Raw genomic sequence first — 23,592 nt, 5'->3', positions numbered from 1 at the left:
TTTGTCAAAATTTTATTTATATAGCAAATTTTGTCAACATTTTATTTCTATAGAAAATTTTATAAATATCTTATTTCTATTTTTGTTTTCATTCTATTTTTTCAAAATTTTATTGCTATAGAAAATTTTGTCAAAATTTTATTTCTATAGAAAATTTTGTCAAAATTTTACTTTTATAGAAAACTTTGACAAAATATTATCACTATAGCAAAATTTCGTTAAAATTTTATTTCCATACGAAAAATTTCGTCAAAATTTTATTTCTATAGAAAATTTTTTCAAAATTTTATTTTTATAGATTATTTTGGCAAAATTTCATTTCTACAGAAAATTTTGTCAAAATTTTATTTCTATTAATAATTTTGTCAAAATTTTATTTCTATAGAAAATTTTGTCAAAATTTTATTTCTATAGAAAAATTTGACAAAATTGTATTTCTATAGAAAAAATATTGTGGAAATTTTATTTTTGTAGAAAAAAATTTGTGGAAATTCTATTTTTATAGAAAATTTTGTCGAAATTTTATTTCTATTGCAAATTTTGTCAACATTTTATTTCTATAGAAAATGTTATAAATATTTTATTGCTTTAGAAAATTTTGTCAAAATTTTATTTCTATAGAAAATTTCGTCAAAATTTTATTTCTATAGCATATTTTCTCAAAATTTTATTTCTATAGATAATTTTGTCAAAATTTTATTTCTATAGATAATTTTGTCAAAATTTTATTTCTATAGAAAATTTTGTCAAAAAAAAATTTTTTATAGAAAATTTTGACAAAATTGTAGTTTTATAGAAAATTTTGTCAAAATTTTATTTCTATAGAAAAAATATTGTGGAAATTTTATTTCTATAGAAAATTTTCTCAAAATTTTATTTCTATAGATAATTTTGTCAAAATTTGATTTCTATAGATAATTTTGTCAAAAAAAAATTTTTTTATAGAAAATTTGACAAAATTGTATTTCTATAGAAAAAATAATGTGGAAATTTTATTTTTATAGAAAAAATATTGTGGAAATTTTATTTCTATAGAAAATTTTGTCAACATTTTATTTTTATAGAAAATTTTGACAAAATTGTATTTTTATAGAAAAAATATTGTGGAAATTTTATTTTTATAGAAAATATTGTCAAAATTTTAGTTCTATAGAAAATTTTGTCAAAATTTTATTTCTATAGAAAATTTTGCAAAAATTGTATTGCTATAGAATAATTTTGTCAAAATTTTATTTCTATAGAAAATTTTGTCAAAATTTTATTTCTATAGAAAATTTTGTCAACATTTTATTTCCATAGAAAATTTTGTCAAAATTTTATTTCTATAGAAAATTTTGTAAAAATTTATTTCTATAGAAAATTTGGTCAAAATTTTATTTCAATAGAAAATTCTGTCAATGTACCCCCATCCTCCACTATAGAATGGTGGGTACATTAATTTTGTCATTCATCGAAATATTGCTCTAAGACCCCATAGTATAGTATATATATTCTGGGTCGTGGTGAAATTCTGAGTCGATTTAAGCATGTCCGTCCGTTCGTCTCTTGAAATCACGCTAACTTCCGAACGAAACAAGCTATCGACTTGAAACATGGCTCAAGTAGTTGTTATTGATGTAGGTCGGATGATATTGCAAATGGACCATATCGGACCATTTGTATGTATAGTCCCCATATAAACCGTCCCCGGATTTGGCTTGAGGAGCCTCTTGGAGGAGCAAAATTCATCTGATCCGATTGTTGTGTTTAATTATATATGGCCCCCATATAAATCGATGCCCAGATTTGACCTCCGAAACCTCTTGGAGTAGCAAAATTCATCCGATTCGGTTGAAATTTGGTATATTGCGCTAGTATATGGACGCTAATAGCCATGCAAATATTGGACCATATCGGTCTATAGTTATATATAGCCGATGGCCAATCACACAAAAATTGGTCCATATCGCCAAAAATAATCTACCAAATTTTTTTTTCTATAGAAAATTTTGTCAAAATGTTATTTCTGTAGAAAATTTTGTCAAAATTTTATGTCTTTAGAAATTTTTTTGCAAAATTTTATTTCTATGGAAAGTTTGTCAAAATTTTTATTTCTTTAAAATTTTTGTCAAAATTTTATTTGCATAGAAAATGTTGTCAAAATTTTATTTCTTTAGAAAAATTTTTCAAAATTTTATTTCTATGGAAAATTTTTCAAAATTTTATTTCTATAGAAAATTTTGGCAAAATTTTTTTCTATAGAAAATTTAGTCAAAATATTCTTTTTATAGAAAATTTTGTAAAAATTTTATTTTTATAGAAAATTTTAACAAAATTGTATTTCTATAGAACAAAATTGTGGAAATTTTATTTTTGTAGAAAAAATATTGTGAAAATTTTATTTTTATTGAAAATTTTGTCAAAATTTTATTTCTACAGAAAATTTGAAACACATTCTTCTTATATAGAAAAATTTTTCAAAATGTTATTTCTATAAAAAATTTTTCCAAAATTTTATTTCTATAGACAATTTGTATACGTTTGTTGTTTTTGTTTTTTTGACCTTTTTGTTTATTACCTTCTGTTTCTTATTGTAAATTCAAGCTCGAGGTCAGAGTTTTATTTTCTGTTTTATTTTTACACTTCGATATTTCGATCTCCTTCGGAAATCATCGAAAATTTTGTCAAAATTTTATTCTAAATTTAGGAATGGGTAGATAATGTGCCCTGAAAATTCCCACAAAGAACCCCTTGTCACCACACCTTATTTCACTTCTATTTTCCATGTTTTCCATTTGTAGTCTTTATTTTGTGTTTTCTACGACATACAATAAAATAATGAGAATAGTTTCTCCAGTAAAATAATAAATGTTTGACCTTCCAGTTGAGGCTAGAAAACTTGCGAAAAACACAGCTGAGCCCCACGCCGCTTAGTTTTCCAATAGCATAGCTAGTTGAAAACTAACACAAACACGCTTAATAGGAAGTTAGTGTGTGTGTGTGTGAAACTATCTCTGCAAAAAGGAGAAAGTTTGTTCAATCAACCCAATTTGGTGTTTGGTCCATATGGCAGGAAGAAATTTATGAACTTTTGTAGAGAATGACACTTATGGTGTTTATTGGAAAGTTTATGCTTAACTATGTCACAAAGTGAACACTATTCTGGCAATTTTACAAATGTCGGTTCTATGGATAGTGGGGTTAAAATTACAAAATAATGATTCTAAGGTTTTAAACAGAAAAAAAAATAAAATCTTATTTTTGTTTATTAATCAAATGGGTTCTCGTAACACAATTAATAGCATAAAAATTAATATAATAATTTTTTATCCAATCGCATAGCTTCTACAGTAGGATGGAAGCCAGATTAAATTTTGAGACTACCAAATCGGTTTAGAACAATCCTATATATGTATATTTCTTCATACATCGAGGTATTAGTACCATAATTATTTAGAAAAAAAAAAGAAACGTTTTTTGAGTAACGAAGTCCCAACAACATCCCACTGTGCATTACATGCCTGCATTTAAATGTGCATGTATTTGTATGCCTAAGCGCAAAAATGTTTCCTCTCACTATGCACACACATTAAAGTCAACAACATAAATTATCTATCTTTTCTCTCCCTCTCACCCACCCACACACACACATTGATACACATACACTTCGTTGGATCTTCTTTGTGGTATGTAGGTCGAGTAACTGGAGAAATTTATTTTCTAAAGAAAGCAAAAAACAAAACAACAAACACCCCATAGAAATGCTGACAATGTCTAAACCCAAGACCGAAATACTTTGCTCTTAAAGGTCTACTTTATGTGCATCATTGTAAATGTCACTCGCACTGGCTCACACATATTCAGCGTATGGAGCGCGCGAGAGAGAGAGACGAGATAGAGAGAAGGAGACATTGATTACAATAAAAACATAATTTAAAAAATAAATCGTAGTGAAATTTTACAGAATAAAGTTTTATTGCAAAATGTTCTTGGAGGATTTCAAATGGAGCATTTTTAAGTATAGCGCCTATGTAAACTAGTTTTCCTATTTGACCTAATGACCTTCTGGAAAGTGCAGTTTTTACCCTCCAAAATGGGTTTCTCAAGCATATAGATTAAATTCTTAGAAAACCGACAAATCGAATTTTCCAACAAAATTTTGAGAAAAATTTCCTATGGCACAGAAATTTTGAGGAAAATTCCACTAGCAAAGAAATTTTGGCAAAGTTTTCTATAGCAAAGAAATTTTGAGGAATTTTTTTTTTTTACCCTCCAAATTGAGTTTCTCAAGCATGTACATCAACTTCTTGGAAAACCGACAAATTGAAATTTTCAACAAAATTTTGAGAAAAATTACCTATGGCACAGAAACTTTAACAAAATTTCCTTCAGAAATGAAGTTTGTGAAAAATGTCCTATAGCACAGAAATTTTGAGGAAATTTCCACTAGCAAAGAAATTTTGGCAAAGTTTTCTATAGCAAAGAAATTTTGAGGAAATTTCTTCCAGCAAAGAAATTTAGACAAAATTTTCTATAGTAAAGATATTTTAACGCAATTTCCAACAGCAAAGGAATTTTAAGAAAATTTCCTATAGCACTAACGTTTTGACGAAATTTCCTATTTCATAGAAATTTTAGCAAAATTCCCTATAGCACAGAAATTTTGACATAATTTCCTTTAGAAATGAAATTTTGCGAAAATTTCCTATAGCGAGGAAATTTTACTAAAATTCGCTATAGTACAGAAATGTTGACATAATTTCCTTTATAAATGAAATTTTGCCAAAAAATTCCCCATAACCATGCAATGTTAAAACAAGTATATACGGCCGTAAGTTCGGCCAGGCCGAAGCTTATGTTCCCTCCACCATGGATTGCGTAGAAACTTCTACTGAAGACCGTCATCCACAATCGAATTACTTGGGTTGCGGTAACTTTTGCCGATGACAAGGTATCTTAAAACTTCTTAATACCGTAATATATACCACGCAGTCCATACGTGGTATATATTAAACTTAAATTGGACGATTAAATACGTATATAATTAAGTTTGACAAAATTTTCTCTAGACAGAGTAGTAGCCGGTGATTCTTTTTATTATATTTTTTATTCTAATTAATGTTATAAATTAAGTCAATTATTCAAAGAATTGTGTAGTTTTTGGGTCATACATGGTCTAGCGACTTGACTCTTTATGAAATAAATAAATAAATAAATAAAATTTCGACAAAATAACATTTTGACAACATTTTCTATAGAAGTAAAATTTGGACAAAATTTTCTATAGAAATACGATTTTAACAAAATTTTCTACAGAAATAACATTTTGACAAAATTTTCTATAGAAATAAAATTTTTACAACATTCTCTATAGAATTAAAATGTTGACAACATTTTCTACAGAAATAAAATTTTGCCAAAATTTTCTATAGAAATAAAATTTGACAAAAATTTCTATAGGAATAAAATTTTCTATAGAAATAAAATTTTGAACAAAATTTTCTATAGAAATAAAATTTTGCTAGATTATTTTTGCTCGAGTGGCAAGCATGATTATGAACCGATATGGACCAATTTTTGTGTGATTGGGGATCGGCTATATATAACTATAGACCGATATGGACCAATTTTGGTATGGTTATTAGCGGCCATATATTAACACCACGTTGCAAATTTCAACCGGATCGGATGAATTTTGCTCGTCTAAGTGGCTCCGGAGTTCAAATCTGGGGATCGGTTTATATAGGGGCTATATATAATTATGGACTGATATGGACCAATTTCTGAATGGTTCTTAGAGACTATATACTAATACCATGTACCAAATTTCAGCCGGATCGGATGAAATTTGCTTCTCTTAGAGGATCCGCAAACCAAATCTGGGAATCGGTTTATATGGGGGCTATATATAATTATGGACCGATATGGACCAATTTTTGCATGGTGATGTTAGAGACCATATTCTAACACCACGTACGAAATTTCAACCGGATCGGATGAATTTTGCTCCTTTAAAAGGCTCCGGAGTTCAAATCTGGGGATCGGTTTATATGGGGGCTATATATAATTATAGACCGATATGGACCAATTTTTGCATGGTTGTTAGAGACCATACACTAATACCATGTACCAAATTTCAGCCTGATAGGATGAAATTTGCTTCTCTTTGAGGTTGCGCAAGCCAAATCTGGGGATCGGTTTATATGGGGGGCTATATATAATTATGGACCGATGTGAACTATTTTTTGCATGGTTGTTAGAGACCATACACTAATACCATGTACCAAATTTCAGCCTGATAGGATGAAATTTGCTTCTCTTTGAGGTTGCGCAAGCCAAATCTGGGGATCGGTTTATATGGGGGGGGGCTATATATAATTATGGACCGATGTGAACTATTTTTTGCATGGTTGTTAGAGACAATATACTAACACCATGTACCAAATTTCAGCCGGATCGGATGAAATTTGCTTCTCTTAGAGCAATCGCAAGCCAAATTTGGGGGTCCGTTTATATGGGGGCTAAACGTAAAAGTGGACCGATATGGACCAATTTTTGCATGGTTGTTAGAGACTATATACTAACACCATGTACCAAATTTCAGCCGGATAGGATGAAATTTGCTTCTCTTAGAGCAATCGCAAGCCAAATTTGGGGGTCCGTTTATATGGGGGCTATACGTAAAAGTGGACCGATATGGACCAATTTTTGCATGAATGTTAGAGACCATATACTGACACCATGTACCAAATTTCAGCCTGATCGGGTGAAATTTGCTTCTCTTAGAGCAATCGCAAACCAAATTTGGGGGTCCGTTTATATGGGGGCTATACGTAAAAGTGGACCGATATGGCCCATTTGCAATACCATCCGACCTACATCAATAACAACTACTTGTGCCAAGTTTCAAGTCGATAGCTTGTTTCGTTCGGAAGTTAGCGTGATTTCAACAGACGGACGTACGGACATGCTCAGATCGACTCAGAATTTCACCACGACCTTTACTTACTTTATGGGGTCTTAGAGCAATATTTCGATGTATTACAAACGGAATGACAAAGTTAATATACCCCCATCCTATGGTGGAGGGTATAAAAATTCCTTTAGAATTGAAATATTGCCAAAATTCCCTACAACAAAGATTTTTTTCCAAAATTCCCTATTACCACGAAATTTAAAAAAAAGAATCCTTTAGAAATGAAATATTGCCAAAATTCCCTATAGCACATATATTTTAGGAAAATTTCCCATAGGGAAGACATTTTGAGAAAATTTCCTATAGCAAAGACATTTTGACAAAATTTTCTGCAGTACAGAAATTTTGACAAAATTCCCTATAGATAATTTAAGAAATTTTGACAAAATTTCCTATAGCAAAGAAATTTTAGCACAATTTCCTATAGCAGAGAAATTTTTACATATTTTGCTTTAGAAATGAAATTTGGCCAAAATTCCCTATAAACAAGAAATTTTGACAAAATTGTCTTTAGAAATGCAATATTGCAAAATTGCCTTTAGCACAGAAATTCTAACAAAATTTCCTTTAGAAATAAAATATTGTCAAAATTCCCTAAAGCACAGACATTTTGGGAAAATTTCCCACAGGGAAGACATTTTGTGAAAATTTCCTATAGCACAGAAATACTGCCAAAATGTCCTATAGCACTGAAATTTTTGGCAAAATTTTCTATCGCAAAGAAATTTTGACAAAATTTTCTACAGCAGAGGAATTTTGACAAAATTCGCTTTAGAAATGAAATTTTGCCAAAATTCCCCATAAACAAGAAATTTTGGCAAAATTTTCTTTAGAAAATAAATATAGCCAAAATTGCCTTTAGCACCGAAATGTTGGTAAAATTTCCTAAAGCGAGGAAATTTTGACAAAATTTCCAACAGCAAAGGAATTTTGTGAAAATTTCCTAAAGCAAAGATATTTTGACAATATTTCCTATAGTATGGAAATTTAGAGAAAATTTCCTATAGTACAGAAATTTTGACATAATTTTCTTTAGAAATGAAATTTTGCGAAAATTTCCTATAGCGAGGAAATTTTAGTAAAATTCGCTATAGTACAGAAATTTTGACATAATTTCCTTTATAAATGAAATTTTGCCAAAAAATTCTCTATAAGCACGCAATGTTAACAAAATTTCCTTTAGAATTGAAATATTGCCAAAATTCCCTATACTAAAGAATTTTTTCCAAAATTCCTATAACCACGAAATTGTAAAAAAATTTCCTTTAGAAATGAAATATTGCCAAAATTCCCTAAAGCACAGACATTGTGGAAAAATTTCCCATAGGGAAGAAATTTTGAGAAAATTTTCTGTAGTAAAAAACGAAATTTTTACAAAATTTCCTTTAATCAAGAAATTTTGGCAAAATTTCCAATAACCAACAAATTCTGACCAATTTCGTATAGAAAAGAAATATTTGAAAAATTTTCTATAGCACAGAAATTTTGACATAATTTATTTTATAAATTAAAGCAACCAAAAAAAAATACTAAATTTCCTCTGGCAAAGAAATTTTGAAAAAAAAAAATTTGAGAAAATTTTCTATAGCACAGGAAATTCAACAAAATTTGCTAAATCAAAGAAATTTTGACATAATTTCCTTTACAAATTTAATTTTGCCAAAATTTCCTTTAGACATAATATATTGCCAAAATTTCCTATAGCACAACAATTTTGGCAAAATTATCTATAGCTAAGAAATTTTGGCAAAATTTCCGTTAGCAAAGAAATTTTCACAAAATTTTCTACAGCAGAGGAATTTTGACATAATTTGCTTTAGAAATGAAAGTTTGCCAAAATTCCCCATAAACAAGAAATTTTGACAAAATTTTCTTTAGAAATGAAATATAGCCAATATTGCCTTTAGTACCGCAATTTTGGTAAAATTTCCTAAAGCGAGGAAATTTTGACAAAATTTCCTATAGCAAAGAAATGTTGGGAAAATTTTCTATAGCAATGAAACTTTGACAATATTTCCTATAGTATAGAAATTTTGGGAAAATTTCCTATAGTACAGAAACTTTGACAAAATTTCCTATAACAACGAAATTTTGACAAAATTTGTTTTAGAAATGAAAGTTGGCCAAAATACCCTATAAACAAGAAATTTTGAAAAAAAAATTTTCTTTAGCAATGAAATTTTGACAAAATTTCTTATATCACAGATATTTAAAAAAAAAATTCGTTTAGAAATGAAATATTGCCAAAATTCGATAGCGAAGAAATTTTGACAAAATTTCCTATAGCAAACACATTTTGACAAAATTTCCTACAGTAAAGATATTTTCAAAAATTTCCATTAAATAATTTAAGAAATTTTGAAAAAAATTCCTATAGAAAATTTGAGAAAATTTTCTATAGCAAAGAAATTTTAGCACAATTACCTATAGCAGAGAAATGTTGATATTAGAGGATTGGACAATTCCATTTGTAAATGCAGAGTACACGTGTACTTGCTACATGAGTACATCTGTTTGAGAGAGTCGCAAAACTATTGGTACACATTTTACTGAACACCAAAAGCCACGAGTAACTTCTTGTTGCTACTCTGATGTCTTCACTACCAACAAACACATATTCCTCTTTCTCTCTTATTGAAGTGTACTCAGAGTGATCACGTCAAGTATGTTGCGAGAACAAAACTTCATAGAGTACTCCATGTACCACGTGCAGTTTCAGAAATACAAAAGAACAGTTACTCTCCATAATATATGTTTTGGTTTGTTATAAAGAACGGCAATCGTTAAGGTAAGTGTGTGACATACATAAATATATGAAATATGTGATATACATGCATATCTATGATTCATAATATTGGAAAGTTTTGCTTCGCACATAACTGAGAAATACTTTTGGTACCACGTGAAGTGAAGAGAATCCATGTTGTATTTTTCTTAAGTACTTACATTTTTATTGTTCCTTTTTTCGGAACACATATTGTTTCGGATAAGTACTTGGTGGTATTTGACAAGCAAGTGTTCTCTTCACTTCACTACTTGCGCTCTGAGAGAAAGACAGTGTATGTACTATATTCGACAGCGAATTGCATACATGTAGTAAAAAGTTATTCGATGCAGACCTCTAGTTGATATAATTTGCGTAAGAAATGAAATTATGCCAAAATTCCCTATAAACAAGAAATTTTCACAAAATTTTTTTTAGAAATGAAATATTGCCAAAATCCCTAAAGCACAGAAATTTTGGGAAAATTTCCTATAGCGAAGAAATTTTGACGAAATTTCCTATAGCAAAGAAATGTTGGGAAATTTTCCGGTATCAAAGAAATTTTGGGAAAATTTCTTATAGCAAAGAAATTTTGACAATATTTTCTATAGCAGAGAAATTTTGACAAATTTTTCTTTTGGAAAAAAATATTGCCAAAATCCCTACGCACAGAAATTTTGGAAATTTTCCTATAGAACAGAAATTTTGAAAAAATTTCCTATAACAACGAAATTTTGACAAAATTTGTTATAGGAAATTTTTACAAAATTTCCTCACCCAAGACATTTTGAAAAACTTTCCTATAGACAATTTAAAAAAAAATCCCATAGCACAGAAACATTGGCAAAATTTCCTATATTAAATAAAAATTGACAAAATCTTTTATAGCAAAGAAATTTTAGAAAAATTGCCGATAGCACAGAAATTTTGACATAATTTCTTGTATAAATGAAATTTTGCCAAAATTCACTATAACCAAGTAATTTTAATAAAATGTCCTTTAGAAATGAAATATTGCAAAAATTTCGTATAAAGAAATTAGGGAAAATTTTTCTATAGCAGAGAAAGTTTGAGAAAATTTCCGATAGCAAAGAAATTTTGACTAAGTTTCCTACAGCAAAAAAAAAAAAAAATTGACAAAATGTCCTCACCCAAGACATTTTGAGAAAATTTCCTATAGAAAATTTTAAAAAATTTCCCATAGCACAGAAACATTGGCAAAATTTCCTATATTAAAAAAACATTGACAAAATCTTTTATAGCAAAGAAATTTTAGCAAAATTTACTATGGCACAGAAATTTTGACATAATTTAATTTATAAGTGAAATTTTGCCAAAATTTCCGATAGCAAAGAAATTTTAATAAAATTTCCTTTAGAAATGAAATATTGCAAAATTAACGAAATTTGTGGAAAATTTTCCTATAGCAAAAAAAATTTGACAAAACTTCCTATAGCAAAAAAATTTGACAAAATTTCCTATAGCACAGAAATTTTTACAAAATTTCCTATAGCTCAGAAGTCGACATTTTTTTGAAATTAAAAAAAAAAATCAAAAATTCCGCTTTGCAAAATTTTAAAAAACTTGAAAATCAAGTTTGCAATATTTTTAAACCTTCCAAAACTCGACTTTTCCAAATTCAAAATTTGGGTAAATAACATTCAATGACCGGTCCTCGAGAGGGCTGAGACAGTATTTAAATGTTTCAATGATGGCGTATTTTATATCGTGTACGGCTATCAGCTCTACAGACGACTGGCTTTGTCTAGAAATTCGTTTGTAACAATTTTGCATTCCAATGAAGTTAATCATCACTAACGTTAGTCACATTTTCATACAAATCAAAGATAGAATATCTTGATCATAAAGTAGTTAACGACACTATAGTTTGTCTAAAATAGTACCTTACCAGCTTGGAAAATGGCTTTGGGATTTAAACTTACCTGCAAAGAAAAAAAATGTAGATAGTATATTTGGATAAATTTAAGTCATCAAAAATTGATAAATGGGAAATAAATGATAGCAAAAATATCGAAACTGTGAATTATCAAATTACAAGATTAGAAAATTTGAATTAATTTCTCCATGAGGTTCCTAATACAGAATTGAATACATCAGATCATAAAGCTCAAGCTATAATTATTAAAAAACAAACTGAAAAAAACTATTTTTTTTTAATAAAAAAGGATGTTTAAGCAGAAAATTAAAAAAAATAAAATTTCAATATAACAAAAATATTCTTACATCTCACCACGAGCCATAATACCAACACCTATCACACATTCCAGACACAAATATTATTTCATTTAAGAAAAAAATTTCTTCTTATTATTTTTTATGATTTTTATCTTGTGGCTTTATTTTTTTTGTATGTGGCCAAACTTTCTCGTGTAAAATGTTCAATGGATTTTCTTGAATCCCCTTTCAAGCCTATGTGGTACCACAAAAGTTTTCTAGAACCCCCTTCAAGAACACAAAATCTTTTTAAGTAACTTAGTCCTGCAATAGACCAAATCCTTCCTTTTCATTCTCTTTTTCCCCTCCATGGCTTCTCGTAAGGCTCAAAAATTTGTCATGTTCCTCAAGATAATTTATTGCTTAACTTTATATCAAAATAATACTTTTTTATGTTAGGTGGGGCTCAAGAAGGGTACTTCAACCAACATGTGACAAAAGATAAAGGCAAATTTGTTCAAAATCTAAGGCTTCGAAATTATGGCAAAAGAATGAAATGAAACAAAATTTATGATATGGGACAAAAGTAAGGGAAATGAAGGGTTTTTGTTTGTTGGCTAAACTTTGATGTCAGGTGAATCCAAACATACATGACGAAATACATTCGATTAGATACTAATATAACGAAAACTATATACAGGGCCCCTAAAGAATTTTTGACAATTTTTGATCAAATATTGTATAGCAAACAAATTTTTACAAAATTTATCATAGCAAAGAAATTTTGAGAAAATTCCTCTAACAAAGAAATATTGACAAAGTTTCCTATGGCAAAGAATCTTTGACAAAATTTCCTATAACAAAAATATTTTCACAAAATTTCCTATACCAAAAATCCGGACAAAATTTCTTATAGCAACGAAATTTTGACAAAATTTCTTTTAGAAATGCAATTTTGACAAAATTTCTTTTAGAAATGCAATTTTGACAAAATTTCCTATAGGAAAGAAATTTTGACTAAATTTCCTATAGCAAAGAAATTTTTGCAAAATTTGCTAATGCACGAAAATTTTGGCAAAATTTTCTATCGCAAAGAAATTTTGACAAAATATCCTTTAGATATTATATTTCGCCAAATTTTCCTATAGCAAAGAAATTTTGACAAAATTTCCTACAACAAAAATTATTTCACAAAATTTCCTATACCAAAAATCTAGACAAAGTTTCAAATACCAACGAAATTTTGACAAAATTTCTTTTAGAAATGCAATTTTGATAAAATTTCCTATAGGAAAGAAATTTTGACTAAATTTCCTATAGCACAGAAATTTTTGCACGAAAATTTTGGCAAAATTTTCTATCGCAAAGAAATTTTGACAAAATTTCCTTTAGAAATTATATTTTGCCAAAATTTTCTATAGCACAGTAGTTTTGACAAAATTGCCTATAGCAAAGAAAGTTTAGCAAAATTTCCTATAACAAAGAAATGTTGACAAAATTTCCTATAGCAAAGAAATATTGAAAAAATTTCCTATAAACAAGAAATTTTGACAAAATTTCATTTAAAAATTAAATTTTGCAAAATTCCTTATAACAAAGAAATTTTGACAAAATTTGTCTTTAGAAATTAAATTTTTCAAAATTCCCTGTAATAACGATATTTTGAAAAAAATCCTATAGCTAAGAAATTTTGACAAAATTTCCTACAGCAACGAAATTTTGACAAAATTCCCTATAGAAACGAAATTTTTACAAAATTTTTAATAATTTGCAATAGCAAACAAATTTTACCAAAATTTCCTATAGCAAAGAAATTTTACCAAAATTTCCTATAGCAAAGAAATTTTAACAAAATTTCCTATAGCAAAGAAATTTTAACAAAATTTCTTTTAGCATAGAAATTGTAATAAAATTTCTTTTAGCATAGAAATTGTAATAAAATTTCCTTTAGAAATGAAATTTTAGCTAAATTTTTTTTATTGCACAGATATTTTGACCAAATTTCCTTTAGAAATGAAATTTTGCGAAAATTCCCCTATACCAACGGAATTTTGACCAAATTAATTGAAAATTTCTCAAAATTCCCTATAAAAGCGAAATATTAACTAAATTTCCTACAACAACGAAATTTTGATAAAATTTCCCATAACAAAGAAATTTTGACAAAATTTCCTATAAGCAAGAAATTTTTACAAAATTTCCTATAAGCAAGAAATTTTTACAAAATTTTCTATAGCAAAGAAATTTTAGCAAAATTTCATTTAGAAATGAAAATTTGACAAAATTTCATTAAGTAATGAAATTTTGCAAAATTCCTTTGACAAAGAAATTTTGACAAAATTTGTCTTTAGAAATTAATTTTTTCAAAATTCCCTGTAATAACGATATTTTGAAAAAAATCCTATAGCTAAGAAATTTTGACAAAATTTCCTACAGCAACGAAATTTTGACAAAATTCCCTATAGAAACGAAATTTTTACAAAATTTTTAATAATTTGCAATAGCAAACAAATTTTACCAAAATTTCCTATAGCAAAGAAATTTTACCAAAATTTCCTATAGCAAAGAAATTTTAACAAAATTTCTTTTAGCATAGAAATTGTAATAAAATTTCCTTTAGAAATGAAATTTTAGCTAATTTTTTTTTTATTGCACAGATATTTTGACCAAATTTCCTTTAGAAATGAAATTTTGCGAAAATTCCCCTATACCAACGGAATTTTGACAAAATTAATTGAAAATTTCTCAAAATTCCCTATAAAAGCGAAATATTAACTAAATTTCCTACAACAACGAAATTTTGATAAAATTTCCCATAACAAAGAAATTTTGACAAAATTTCCTATAAGCAAGAAATTTTTACAAAATTTCCTATAAGCAAGAAATTTTTACAAAATTTTCTATAGCAAAGAAATTTTAGCAAAATTTCATTTAGAAATGAAAATTTGACAAAATTTCATTAAGAAATGAAATTTTGCAAAATTCCTTTGACAAAGAAATTTTGACAAAATTTGTCTTTAGAAATTAAATTTTTCAAAATTCCCTGTAATAACGATATTTTGAAAAAAATCCTATAGCTAAGAAATTTTGACAAAATTTCCTACAGCAACGAAATTTTGACAAAATTCCCTATAGAAACGAAATTTTTACAAAATTTTTAATAATTTGCAATAGCAAACAAATTTTACCAAAATTTCCTATAGCAAAGAAATTTTACCAAAATTTCCTATAGCAAAGAAATTTTAACAAAATTTCTTTTAGCATAGAAATTGTAATAAAATTTCCTTTAGAAATGAAATTTTAGCTAAATTTTTTTTATTGCACAGATATTTTGACCAAATTTCCTTTAGAAATGAAATTTTGCGAAAATTCCCCTATACCAACGGAATTTTGACAAAATTAATTGAAAATTTCTCAAAATTCCCTATAAAAGCGAAATATTAACTAAATTTCCTACAACAACGAAATTTTGATAAAATTTCCCATAACAAAGAAATTTTGACAAAATTTCCCATAGCAAAAAATTTTAGCAAAATTTCCTATAAGAAAAAAATTTGGCGTAGAAATTTTGACAAAATTTTACTAAAGCAAAGAAATTTTAGCAATATTTCTGATAACAAAGAAATGTTCACAAAATTTCTTATGACAAAAAAAATGATAAAATTTTCTATAGTAATGAAATTTTGACAAAATTTATTTTGGCACAGATATTTTGACAAAATTTCTACTAACAAAGAAATTTTAGCAAAATTTTTTATTGCACAGAAATTTTTGGCAAAATTTCAGTTAGAAATGAAATTTTACAAAATTCCCTATAACAACAAAATTTCCTATAGAACATAAATTTTGAGAAAATAAATCTTAGCAAAATTTTTTATAGAATTTTTTTTACAGAAATTTTGGCAAAACTTCTTATAGAACAGAAACTTTGACAAAATGAATGAAATTTTGACAAAATTTCCTATAACAAAAATATTTTCACAAAATTTCCTATACCAAAAATCTGGACAAAATTTCATATACCAAAGAAATTTTGACAAAATTTCTTTTATAAATGCAATTTTGACAAAATTTCCTATAGGAAAGAAATTTTGACTAAATTTCCTATAGCACAGAAATTTTTGCAAAATTTACTAAGGCACGAAAATTAAGGCAAAATTTTCTATCGCAAAGAAATTTTGACAAAATTTCCTGTAACAAAAATATTTTCACAAAATTTCCTATACCAAAAATCTGGACAAAATTTCATATACCAAAGAAATTTTGACAAAATTTCTTTTAGAAATGCAATTTTGACAAAATTACCTATAGGAAAGAAATTTTGAATAAATTTCCTATAGAACAGAAATTTTTGCAAAATTTCCTATAGCACAGAAATTTTTGCAAAATTTGCTAATGCACGAAAATTTTTGCAAAATTTTCTATCGCAAAGAGATTTTGACAAAATTTCCTTTAGAAATTATATTTTGCCAAAATTCCCTACAGCAAAGAAATTTTGACAGATATGTTGACAAAATTTCTTTTAGAAATGAAATTTTGACAAAATTTCTACTAACAAAGAAATTTTGACAAAATTTCCCATAGCAAAGAAATTTTAGCAAAATTTTTTATTGCACAGAAATTTTGACAAAATTTCAGTTAGAAATGAAATTTTACAAAATTCTCTATAACAACGAAATTTTGAGAAAATTTCCTATAGAAAATAAATTTTGAGAAAATTTTCTATAGCAAATAAATTTTAGCAAAATTTTTTATAGAATTTTTTTTACAGAAATTTTGACAAAATTTCTTATAGAACAGAAATTTTGACAAAATGAAAGAAATTTTGCGAAAATTTCCTATAGCACAGAAACGTTGACAAAATTTCCTGTAGCACAGAAATTTTGACAAATTTTGCTATAGCAAAAAAAATTTTTAATAAAATTTCCTATAACAAAGAAATGTTAACAAAATTTCCTATAAAAAAAGGACTTTTTACAAAATTTGTTATTGTAATAAAAATTTAAGAAAATTTCTTATAGTAATAAAATTTTGAGTAAATTTCATATAACAAAGAAATTTTGACAAAATTTGCTTTGGCACAGAAAGTTTTATAAAATTTGCTACAGCAAAGAATTTTCGACAAAATTTCCTATAGAAAAGAAATTATGACAAAAATTTAATAAAGAAAAAAAAATAAAAAAAAAATCCGATAACAAAGAAATATTTACAAAACTTCATATAACAAAAAAAAAATTGACAAGATTTCTTTTAAAAATGAAATTTTCACAAAATTTCTTTTAGAAATGAAATTTTGATAAAATTTTCTATAACAAAGAAAGTTTGACAAAATTTCCTATAAAAAAAGAAATTTTGACAAAATTTCTTAAAGCAGAGAATTTTGAGAAAATTTCCTATAGCAAAGAAATTTAAACAAAATTTTTTAAGGACAAGATAATTGTTTGATAGGTATGTATAGACGGACATAGCTTAATCGGCAAAAGTGATTTATTTATTTGATTTAATCATCAAAATGATCTCAGCAATAAACCAAAATTACTTCAAAACTTATATTTTTTCAAAGAAATTCTTCCTAGCCTACATTTCATGTTAATTAAAGGCCTTTATAATTTAACACCTCTCTCTGAAAGACACATACACACTCACGCCCAAACTATTACACGCCCTGTATCAGGGCATGTGGGTTTTTGGCTCAGCTTGAATCTCAGTATGATTTCGGTTGGGTTGGGTTGGGTTGGGTTGGGTTGTGAATGTGAACATCTCTTTCTTGTCATTACAAATGCTCTCGGTTTTTGTGTCGTGTTGGTTGATTTGTGGCAGTCATCGTTGGTTTGGGGGTGTAGTGCTGGTATAGTTGGTTCGTATTACGACAACGTTAGCTTTGAATACAAACACATACATGCAAGCTTTGGCCTCTGCTCAAGATGAATGACTTTTTAAGTGTTGTAAGTGTAGCCCCATCCACTCACCATTCACACTCACACACATTTTTGCTCTCAGACATATAGAGCAAACCCAAACATCACAACCACAGTAAAGCATCAAGACTTAATGTTCTCCAAACTTAATCTCATTTGGTGCGTCTTAATGTTTACTCATGTAGAGAGGTTCACATCCGACAATGTGTTTGGTTATAGAGTAGACGATAAAAACGAGTATACATTACAGTGCATTGCAGCAAGGAGGGTGTTCATATATAGAGGTTTATGGTTGAGTATGTGTGGGTGTGAGTTTATAGATTCCATGTAAGTTTGTTGCAGGATAAAACTGTCATGAATTTGTGACATTTAACACACATAATGGGGTTAACATGATGATGCTGCTGCAAGGCAAACCTGTGTCAAAGTCCCAAGTCAGCATGTGAAATGAAGCCGAAGAGATTGTGGATGAAATAAAAAACTAAAAATCCTATCAAAGGGATAGCAACAAACGTGTCATTACTGAAAAAATAAAATCGAAAGCCATTACAAAAGTGATACACTTTGAATGCAGTTTACCCATGATTGGAATAAGCGCTTTAATATCATATTTTCACATCTGAACAACTACAAAAAAAAATGGAATTATACACAAATGGTTTCAAAACAAGTAAAAGTGTCATTTTGGTGGTTTTATATGAGGATATCAAAAGCATTTTTTTTTTAATCTATATACGGAAAATCAATTAAAGATTAAAAACTTACAAAAGAATTCAATAAAGGCGAAATGGATGACTATTTCTCTTTTTTGGCTCAGTTGGAAATATAAACAGGTATTGAATGTGATATTTTTAAAATTATGAAATTTTTTTAAACTTGAAAATTTGCTTAAAAAAGTTAATATGTTAGCCATGTGATGGATTACCATTTCTCCCTTGGCAAAAAAATGGAAATCTTTCTGTTGATTAATGATTTGATTGATATCTTCTATAGATTCTCTGATCGCCCATATAATTCATGCTCACCAAAACAATGCCTCCTCTTATTTAGGTGAGATACATAGAGTCTAATGCATATCATAAGCATATAAACATTAACAAGGAAGTGAGACGGTGAGAGAGAGATACACGCACATTCATAGCTGTAAACATCACACATCTACTCTACCCTTAGCTTAAAAAATATTTCATCATTTCCATACGCTTAACATATAGCAAGACCACGTATATTCCGAGAGAATACAATCATTTGCTGTTGTCGTTGTTTTTTTTGGTTTTTGTGAGAAGGGCAATTTGAAAAAAAAAAAAAACAATATTTTCCTATTAGAGTTGTCAAAATAGCAATGCAAGATGGCCCGCCACCACAGCATGGTAACCATGACAAATGAGTGGGGTGTTGTCAGGCTAAAAGATGTCAGCTAAAATACAAATTATTTAAATTTTCCACTGTCTGTCGGTCTGTCAAATTTCCCAGAAAAGGAGACCAAAATTTTAACCATTTTTCTGTGCTATTTGTTGACGTTTTCTTTGTAGTTGTCTGTCTGTCGCTCTTCCTTTTCGACTATTAACCGAAAAAGGAAGACATTTTGTGACACTTTATTGTGTCACTATCAAATATTTGGTCATAATTTTTAGGCAAACAGCCAGCATTAACAGGGGCCACAAAGATCTACCAACTAAAGTGGCCCAAAAAAGAAAACACTTTTTTCTTAATCAAGACAATTTTACATGGTGCTGGATTTATTAATGTCCTTAGTTTCATCCATGTAGTGTGAGAATATTAAGCTTAGAAATATTTATAATGTATGTCGCTAGTAAAGATTAGGATATTAGAAGTCCTCTCGTAGAAGATGGCCATACAAAAAAGATGAAAAATGTGAAAGTACAATTAGAGATATAGACCAAGGAAGGTATAGACATCCTAAGTGAATTCACAGAGCTGTAGTTTGTCTGCACACCGTAGATGGTTCTCTTTCGTCTGCAAATGAGTGTTCTCTTGATGAAGCACCAAATATTGGAAAAACTTGTAAAATTCTATACATCCACACCTTTTTTGTAATGCAAATTGACTGTTTCTCGTTTTCCAAAAAGAAATTGAGTAACTTGACTGCGCAATTGTTTGGAATGACTGCACACTGCAAATAAACAAAATCATTGTACATTATCAAACGATGTCTTTATATTTTCTTGGTCCACCTCAGAGATTTAAAAAGTGTACTCACAAGAGAGTATACGCAAAAGTGAAAAAACATATTATACTTAATATGAGACAGCAAACTCTCCATCGATCCATATACTCAACACACGAACCCTATTCCACCACCAATAACTGAATGCTCACTCTTGCATTCTCTGGTACTCATTCTCCCATAGAAAAACAGCATAGGCACAAGCCTGTCAATGTTGCTGATTCATTAAAATTTTGACGATTTTTTACTCAAAAACTAGAAAATGTCGATTTTCCGAATTTTGCCTTAAAAAAATACGTTATTAGACCCGTTTAAAGGTTTTTAATGGAAGTAGTTCATTTACAACGACAAAACCACCAAAAGGAAAACAGAGGGTGACTACCAGGGATGGCAAATGCAGTAGATAGTAAATATTTCAAAACTGGTTCCTTTTAATATTTTACTTATTTGCTAATAATCTTTTACAAATTTGGCAAAACAGAAAAGTTTATGCGGGAAGAAAATCTCGATTTTGTAAAAGCTATAGTCAAAAATAAGATTTTATTGAATTTCAAGAATATTTTAGACGAAAAAAGCATGTGTTTCTATATTACGCTTCCACTCGAACACTTTCTAGATAAGAAGTTATAGATCGTGTACTAAAATAATGCGAACCATTACAGTCACGGTCGAAACTTGAGGCAAAAATAATCTACCAATATTTAGAGAAAATTTTACCAAAAACCACCAAAAAATATAATTTTGCAAAAAGTTATTTTTTAAGAAAGTTTTGTCAAAATTTTATTACTATAGAAAATTTTGTCAAATTTTTATTTCTATAGAAAATTTTGACAATATATAACTTCTATAGAAAATTTTGTCAAAATCTTTATTTCTATAGAAAATTTTGTCAAAATCTTTATTTCTATAGAAAATTTTGTCAAAATTTTATTACTATAAAAAATTTTGTCAAATTTTTATTTCTATAGAAAATTTTGACAATATATTATTTCTATAGAAAATGTTGTCAAAATTTTATTTTTATAGAAAATTTTGTCAAAATTTTATTTCTATAGAAAATTTTGTAAAAATTTTAACACTATGGAAAATTTAATCAAAATTTAATTTCTATAAAAAATGTTGTCAAAATTTCATTTCTATAGAAAATTTTTGTCAAAAATTCATTTCTATAGAAAATTTTGTCAAAATTTTATATCTATAGAAAATTTTGTCAAAATTTTATTTCTATAGAAAATTTTGTCAAAATTTTATTTTTATAAAAAATTTTGTCAAAATTTTGTTACAATAGAAAATTTTGTAAAAATGTTTTTACTAAAGAAAATTTTGCCAAAAATTTATTTCTATAAAAAAGTTTGTCAAAATTTTATTTCTATAGAAAAGTTTGTCAAAATTTTATTTCTATTGAAAATTTTATCAAAATTTAATTTCTATAGAAAATTTTGTCAAAATTTTATTTCTATAGAAAATTTTGTCATCAATACATACTCAATTGAGAGACCTCTTGATCAATGAGGATCTAAACTATTTATCGACAGCGAACTTTCTCTTTTCAACAGTCAAATCAACAAAAACAAAACCACACACAGAAAGCAATTTGAGAATCTACTACAACAGCACAACAAAGATATCAACATAAAGTTCAACGAGCAATGGTTTGTAAATACAACGAACAAACACATACCAACAAATGTGCAGAGGCTTCTCTCGCTAGGCCCGATGTATTCGCTCCCTTTGACGAGAGCTCAATTTCCTCTACTGAAAGTCATCGCAGAAGGAGAAGACTTGGTGAGAACTACAGATGACAAAGAAGAGCAAGAAATAGCAAGAACAAAGTTCACAACACTGATAGATGACCATTTACACAAGACAAACGTAAAGAAAAGAGATAAATTTATACTAGGTACAGTGGCTCAAACGAAGAAATATTTGAAAGACAACAAGGATGTTTTAATATTAAGTGCGGATAAAGGTGGAAAAACTGTTGCTATGGACAGCAAAGAATACAAATCCAAAATGCATGCGATAATACACGACATGTGTAGTTACAAACGGTTAAAAATTGATCCAACATCGAAATTTAAAACCAAGAATAATAAATTAGTGGAAAAATTATATAAAGAAAACCTAATCAGCATCGAGGAAAAGAATAAATTGACGAGTAAAACTGCTATAGCCCCAAGGATTTACGGCCTTCCGAAGGTACACAAGGAAGGAACACCATTGAGACCAATTTGCTCATCGATCAATGCACCATCGTATAAGATGTGCAGATATATATCTAGTATCTTAAAGAACGTCACCAAAGATTCAAAATACAATGTAAAAGACGCGATTGACTTTAAAACGAAGATTAAGAATGTAAGGCTAACAGATGATGAAATCCTGATATCGTTTGATGTTGTATCACTGTTTCCCAGTATACCGGTAAACCTAGCCATTGCAATGATTGAGAAGAAATGGGACTTAATCAAAAATCATACAAAAATACCTCGTGGTATTTTCAAGGAACTAGCACTATTTTGTATCAAAGACAGTAGGTACTTCAAATATGAAGATAAGACATATGAACAATTGAAAGGAATGCCAATGGGATCTCCAGCATCTCCAATAATTGCTGACATCATCATGGAAGAGCTACTAGACGTGTCCTTAAGCAAGATACCGAAACCTCGAATTATAACAAAATATGTGGACGACATATTTGCGATAGTAAAGAAAACCGACGTGGAAAGTACTCTTGACGCATTAAACTCATTCCACAGTCAAATACAATTTACAATGGAGTTAGAGAAGGATAACAAGCTACCATATTTAGACTGTAACATACTGAGAGATGATAACTGTTTGAGGCTGAATTGGTATCAAAAACCAACAGCAACTGGACGACTAATAAATTATAATTCAAAACACAATAAAAGTATAATCCATATGACAGCAATCAATTTTATAGATCGAATCTTAAGGATAAGTGATGCAGAATTCCACAAGGAGAATGAAATAAAGATAAGACAAATATTGACCACAAACGATTTTCCAAATAGAATAATAAGCAGACTAATAAATCGCGTTAAAAATAAAACACTTGACGAAGACATTAAAACTAAGACTATTGAAGAGCCGGACCATAATAAGGATAAGTCATACAAACCCATGACTTACGTTGAAGGATTCTCAGAGCGTTTTTTCAAATCGGACGGAGAACAGTAAAGGAATTATTGAGCAACACAAAGTCAAAAATAAAGAATGAGGACAGGAGTAATATAGTGTACAAAATTAAATGTAATGGAGACAAGTCCAACATATGCCCAATGGCATATGTTGGCACTACAATGACCAAACTTAAGACAAGACTTTCGTCGCATAAATCAGACCTTACAGCTGTAGACAAATCAGTAGAGCAAAAAACAGCACTTGCAGCTCACTGTGCAACAACAGGACACAAGCCCAACTTCACAGACGTCGAGATACTCGCTCAAGAGAATAATCATACGCGTAGATACACTCTTGAGATGCTTAATATAATAGATCTCTCTCCTGACAAGAGAATGAATTATCGACACATCATAAACAAGCATCGACACAAACGAAGCTT

General features: G+C 28.4%; 2 protein-coding genes across 2 annotated transcripts in view; one reads left to right on the top strand and one right to left on the bottom strand.

The window, feature by feature from the left end:
- Positions 1 to 23,592, bottom strand: part of GABA-B-R1 (gamma-aminobutyric acid type B receptor subunit 1) — a 543,509-nt gene that overhangs the window by 449,901 nt on the left and 70,016 nt on the right. The window lies entirely within an intron of this gene.
- On the top strand, positions 3,120 to 23,207 carry LOC142224445 (uncharacterized). The gene is made up of 4 exons (XM_075294215.1): positions 3,120 to 3,174; positions 17,494 to 17,751; positions 17,998 to 18,139; positions 21,557 to 23,207. The coding sequence occupies exons 1-4, from the start codon at positions 3,120 to 3,122 to the stop codon at positions 23,205 to 23,207; spliced, it is 2,106 nt and encodes a 701-aa protein (XP_075150330.1).

Source organism: Haematobia irritans, chromosome 2 (genome assembly GCF_050003625.1).
Source record: "Haematobia irritans isolate KBUSLIRL chromosome 2, ASM5000362v1, whole genome shotgun sequence".
In the NCBI taxonomy this organism is placed as follows: Eukaryota; Metazoa; Arthropoda; class Insecta; order Diptera; family Muscidae; genus Haematobia; species Haematobia irritans.
The sequence above is the reverse complement of the archived record's forward strand: the minus strand, read 5'-3'. Positions and strand labels throughout refer to the sequence as shown.